At 42.7% G+C, this 5795-nt stretch overlaps 1 protein-coding gene across 1 annotated transcript; it reads left to right on the forward strand.

The window, feature by feature from the left end:
• Positions 1-1113: 1113 nt before the first annotated feature.
• LOC135884009 (alpha-1,4-N-acetylglucosaminyltransferase-like) lies at positions 1114-3375 on the forward strand. Its single transcript, XM_065411288.1, has 2 exons — positions 1114-1524; positions 2764-3375. Exons 1-2 carry the CDS (start codon positions 1114-1116, stop codon positions 3373-3375), a joined length of 1023 nt encoding a protein of 340 aa, XP_065267360.1.
• Positions 3376-5795: the final 2420 nt, after the last annotated feature.

Below are 5795 nucleotides of genomic sequence, written 5' to 3' on the forward strand. Positions count from 1 at the left end.
ATTTCCACCAACATGCCAGAGTATCCAGGGACCTCACAGTAGAGTTTTGGTGTAGCTTAAGAACGTAAGAATGGCCATATGTAGCCCACTAGCCTGTCTTCTGACAGGTTGTGGTGCCAGATTCTTCAAAGGGGATTAACAGTATAGGGCAATTATTGAGTCCACTCCCAACTTCTGGCAGTCAGAGTTTTAGATACACCCGGAGCATGGGGTTACATACTTCACAATCTTGGCTAATAGTCATTGAGGGACGTATCCCGCATGAATTTATATAATTCTTTTTTGAACCCAGTTATACTTTTGGCCTTCACAATGTCCTCTGGCAATGAGTTCTACAGGTTGACTGTGTGTTGTGTGAAAAAGTGCTTCCTTTTGTTTGTTTTAAACCTGCTGCCTATTAATTTAATTGGGTGACCCTTGATTCTTGTATTGTGTGAGGGGCAAATAACTCTTCCTTATTCACTTTCTCTACATCATTCATGATTTTATAGACCTCTATCATATCCTCCCCTAATAATCTCATTTCTAAAATGAACAATCCCTGTTTTTTTAATCTCTCATTTGATAGCTGTTCCATACCCCTAATCACTTTTGTTGTCCTTCTCTGTACTTTTCCCAATTCTAAAATATCATTTTTAGATGGGGCAAACAGAATTGCATGCTGTATTCAAGGTGTGGGCATATCATAGATTTATATAGCATCATTATGATATTTTCTGTTTACTATCTATCCTTTTCTTATTGGTTCCTAACATTGTGTTAGCCTTTATGACTGCTGCTGCATATTGAGTGGATGTTTTCATGGAACTATGCACAATGACTCCAAGATCTCTTTCTTGAGTGGTAACAGCTAATTTAGACCCCATCATTTTGTATGTATAATTGAGATTATGTTTTCCAGTGTGTATTACTTTGCATTTATCAACATTGAATTTCATCTGCCATTTTGTTGCCCAGTCACCCAGTTCTGTGAGATCCCTTTGTAACTCTTCACAGTCAGCTTTGGACTTAACTATCTTGATTAATTTTGTATCATCCTGTCACATTTTTCTCCCAGGGATAAACAATGAACCACTAACATTGACTTTGTTTATTTTTTAAGGAAAAGCAAGAATGTTGAAGGAGATCCAAATAGTGCTCTGTTTCTTTTTTGTCTTTGTCTTTGCCATTTTGTATGAACTCTCCCTGCAGTCTGGCTGTGTCTTCTCTTGCATGCCTATTGCTAAGCGATTCCTGACGCAAGAGGATGTTATGAGCCAGAGCAGAAGCATCATCTTTGTGGAGACCACAGATCGCCTTGAGCCTCCTCCACTGGTTTCATGTTCTGTGGAATCTGCTGCCAGGATCTACCATGACAGACCTGTTGTTTTCTTCATGAAAGGACTGAACAATAGCACATGGCTGGATTCAAATTCCACTTACGCAGCCTTCTCACTTTTATCTGCTATGAAGAATGTCTTCATTTTTCCTTTACAGATGGAAACCTTATTCCAGGAGACACCTCTGCTCCCATGGTATCATAAGGTGAGAGGAAATATTAAGGGGAAAGTGTTTTTGAACAAGATTTAAAGTAGAGGTTGTGGAAAATGAAAAGAACATTTTTGCACATTTTATTGAAGTTTTGAAGCTGTTGTCATTTTGTTTCACACAGTATGGATCCCTGGTTCATGACAGTTCACCATGAATTAGTCAAAATATTTATTGAAATTGTTATGGACATTTTCCATTTCCTGATGACAGGATTTATGGCAAATGGAACATGTCAGTAATGATTTTGATAACCATATTTTATCAAAATGGTTAATCACCATCTTTTTTAAAAAGGCAATTTTTTTATAAAGAAGTTGTATTTGAAAAAATTTAGTCAACATGAATTTAAGGTGAGCATTTACTGTTTGGGAAAATGATTTCAGTGCTTGTTAAAAGTGCCAGACTGATAGCAATGAAAATGTCTAGGGGCAAACTCTAGAAGTGAGAGGGTCATTCAGAGGTCAATTTTTTTGGGGTGGGTGGGAGGCAGTGATGCTCTTCCAGCCTCCACCCATGCCTCTCAGAACTGTTGTTCAGGGAGTTCACACCCCTTTGAGTTCTTGTTCTGAGTCCCTTGAGTCCTGTCTGAAAACTCAGGCAGGCATCACTGCATTAGTCTGCACTTGTTTCATGTGTTCATGGGTCTATTGGCAACCATTACAGCTAAGGACTTCTTTATTTTATTTATTTTTAAATGAAAGTGGAGAGTCTGGAGAATAAACAGGGAGCTGGCTGCTATACTGGTACTCCAGCCCTCCGTGCACCAGCATAACCCAAGGCCTGAATTTCTCTCTCACTTTTTATCCTCTTTAGAGATTGCCAGGAGGGGCCAGTTCCAAAGCCCACTGAAATCAATGAGAATCTTTCAATTGATTCCCATGGACTTTGTATCAGACAGTGAGTGTGTAAATTGAGATGCAGGGTTGTTTTGTGGAAATAACGGTTAATGATTCATATTCTCATTATTTCATAAACATTGCTTGTTTCTTTGGAGTTTACTGCACCTTGGAAACACTTGTAGAATCACATTGAACAAAGCCTACATCTGCTCTTGCCTTTTTCCAGCAAAGTTTCATAGCTAGAAAAGAAAAATGGCCATTAATTTTTAAAGGGATTAAAGTGAGGATAGACACTGCTGAGAGTTTTATAGAATATATAGCTAATGGGATCAGGTGTTTAGAAATTTTAAAGTGGAGTCCATTGCATCTCTGTGATCCCTTTCCAACTCTGCAGGTAAATGCAACCCAGGAAAAGCACTGGGTTCATATCAGCTCTGACGCCAGCAGACTTGCACTCATCTGGAAATACGGTGGGATCTACATGGACACAGATGTCATCTCCATCAGGCCTATTCCAGTGGCAAACTTCCTGGCGGCCCAGGCTTCCCAGTTCTCCAGCAATGGGATTTTGGGCTTTCCTCATCATCATTGGTTCATTTGGGATTGCATGAAAGATTTTGTTCAAAACTACAATGGACGTATTTGGGGAAACCAAGGCCCCCTCTTAATGACAAGAAGACTGCGAGCCTTGTGCAACCTGACCAATTTCCATAATGTGGAGGATCAAAGCTGTCAGAACATTTCCTTCTTACATCCTCAGCGTTTCTACCCTATCCCTTACCCAGCATGGAGGCAGTACTATGAGGTCTGGGATACAAGCCTTGACTTCAACAACTCCTATGCTTTGCACCTGTGGAACTTCATGAACAAGGAACACAAGCCTGTGGTCGCAGGAAGTAACATATTAGTGGAAAATCTGTACAAAACATACTGCCCCACCACTTATAAGGACCTTATTCAAGGCACAGAAGGCACTGGTCATATGCAACAAAACAAGACTGAATGACTGGATCTAGCAGAACGAGGTGTTCTTTCCAGCCCTGATAGTCCTGTGTCTAAAATAAACTGCACAACGTGTACCTCCTCTTAATCAGTGTCTCTCAGCCATTTTCTATCTGCAGACCACTTTGTAGGAGAGAACCTCTCAGAAACCACCTCTTCTCCCAAGTTTTCCCAGGACCTAATTAAATGTGTAGGAAGGTGGGGGGGGGGCAAATATCATGTCATCACCAATGGTAAGTATGTTTTGTCCTTTAGGGTAAAAGTTTCCAAAGCATCTAAGTGATCTAGAAGCCTGAATCCCATTTTCAAAAGTCATGTTGGCTTTGGGAGCCAAAGATCCATTGAAAATCAGTGCGACCTAGGAACCCAAGGGTCACATTTTCCAGGGTATTTGGTGCCTACAGATGCAGATAAGTGTTTTTGAAAGTCCCATTAGGCATCTATCTGCATCTTTAGGGGTCTAAATGCCTTCAACAATCTGGCTCCTTAGATGCTTTGGGAAATTTCCCCTCGTCATTTGCTGTGTGCTTGTGCAGCACTTTGTGCAATGAGGCCCCAAGCTGTCTCAGGCCTCTCGGTGCTACTGTAATATCAATGTTCAGTAATAATGAATATAATGACACTCAATCGTAACCCAAACTTCCCCCACTCCAAGTGTTCATTAACATTGTTTATTTTTCCTCTCTTTTACTTCAGCTATGTACCCTACCTTCTGGACAGTGACATTTTAAATGCACATGTAAATAAAATATCTAACCCACTGCAATGGCTCTGAATTTGTATTCCCCTCTCAAGCTTCTGGGATGGAGTGAAGAGGAAAGGGGGTTGTGTTTATTCATTGTTTCTTACTATAACTTTCTAAGTACTTATATGGCCCTATTCTTACAGTATTTGGGCAGCTCACTTAAATTATTGAATTTCATCTCCCAACAACCTTTTGAAGATGGGAAGTGCTATTCTCCCCATTGTACAGCTGGAGAACCAAGGCCTCGATCCACAAAGGAACCAGGCACCTAAAGCCCAGTTTTAGGCACTACCACAATTCACAAACCCCCGATTCAGCTACTGCCTAACCCTGTAGGTGCTGAACTCATGATTTAAGTTCCCTTGGCACCTAAGTTTCTGCGTCTAGTCACATGTGCTGCCTGCAGGGCCCAGCCTGGTAGGTGTGCTCTGAGTACGCCTAACTCAGCACAAAACGGGCAGGGGAAGGAGGTCTCCCTTATAGCCTTTAGCCCAGTGGTTAGGGAACTCACACTGTCTGAAAGGGATGCCAGTTCAATTCCCCCCTCTGCCTGGTAAGGGGAAGGGATTGTAACTTAGGCTTCCCACCTCTCAGGGGTGTGCCCAAGCCTCTGAACTATGGGTAAGGGTAAGATTTTGCACTCATATTTTTAGTAAAAGTCACGGACAGGTCACGGGCAATAAAGAAAAATTCACAGAAGCCTATGACCTATCCCTGACTTTTACTAAAAATATGCATGACAAAATGGGGAGCTGAGGGGTCCCCACACCACACCAGGGGGCCCTGGCTCGGAGCTCCCGGGGTTTCCCCGCCACCCACGGTGGCTACAAGCTGCGGGGCACCTGGGGAGCTCCCAAGGACCTCGCAGTTCCCAGCCTCTACAGGTGGTGGGGGGACCCTGCAACTCCCAGGCACCACGGGCTCAAGTCACAGAGGTCTCTGGAAGTCATGGATTCCATGACTTCCATGACAAAATCATAGCCCTAACTATGGGGTATTCTGATGTGAGAGTCTCTCCTGATGAAGCTTGGTCCACTTTGTATGAATAATTAAATACGCATTGGGGCAGAGAAAGCATCATCCTCGGTACATCCTCAGGCAGTTAGTCTCTGCCAGGCTGTGGCTACTCTGCTATTTTTAGCATGTTAAATCAATCAGAGGTAGCACATGTATATTTACATAATGTAAGAGACCACGGCACAGGCAGTGTGACCAAGCAGTTACAGCTGGACTGGGATCCAAATGGCAGGGACAGTGGTCAGAGGAATTGCTAGAGCCAGGTTCAATAAATAAGAGTCGGGATTGAAGTCAGGCCACGGTCAGAGACCAGAGATAGCGCCAAGCTGCAGTCAGGAGGTAAGGGTCGGGGTCAGGCTGAGATCAGAGGATGGAGAGGAGGCAACAAGGTGAGGTCTGGAGTCAAAGCAGGCCCAATGTCTACATAGTTGCCCAGTCAGCTTCCTGGGGCACCCTCCAGGGTTAAATAGGGCTCCTGGCCAATGAAACGGCCACAGGGTACTGTCACTCTGGATCTACGATCCACCATGCTCCCTGGCTTACTCCTGGGTGAATTCTGTGCCAAAAAATTAAAAATTCTGCAACAAAATAAAATAAAATAAAATTCTGCACACAATATTTTAAAATTCTGCAAAATTCAGCATATTTTATTTGTCAAAATA

Source organism: Emys orbicularis, chromosome 9, assembly GCF_028017835.1.
Source record: "Emys orbicularis isolate rEmyOrb1 chromosome 9, rEmyOrb1.hap1, whole genome shotgun sequence".
NCBI classification, from domain to species: Eukaryota; Metazoa; Chordata; order Testudines; family Emydidae; genus Emys; species Emys orbicularis.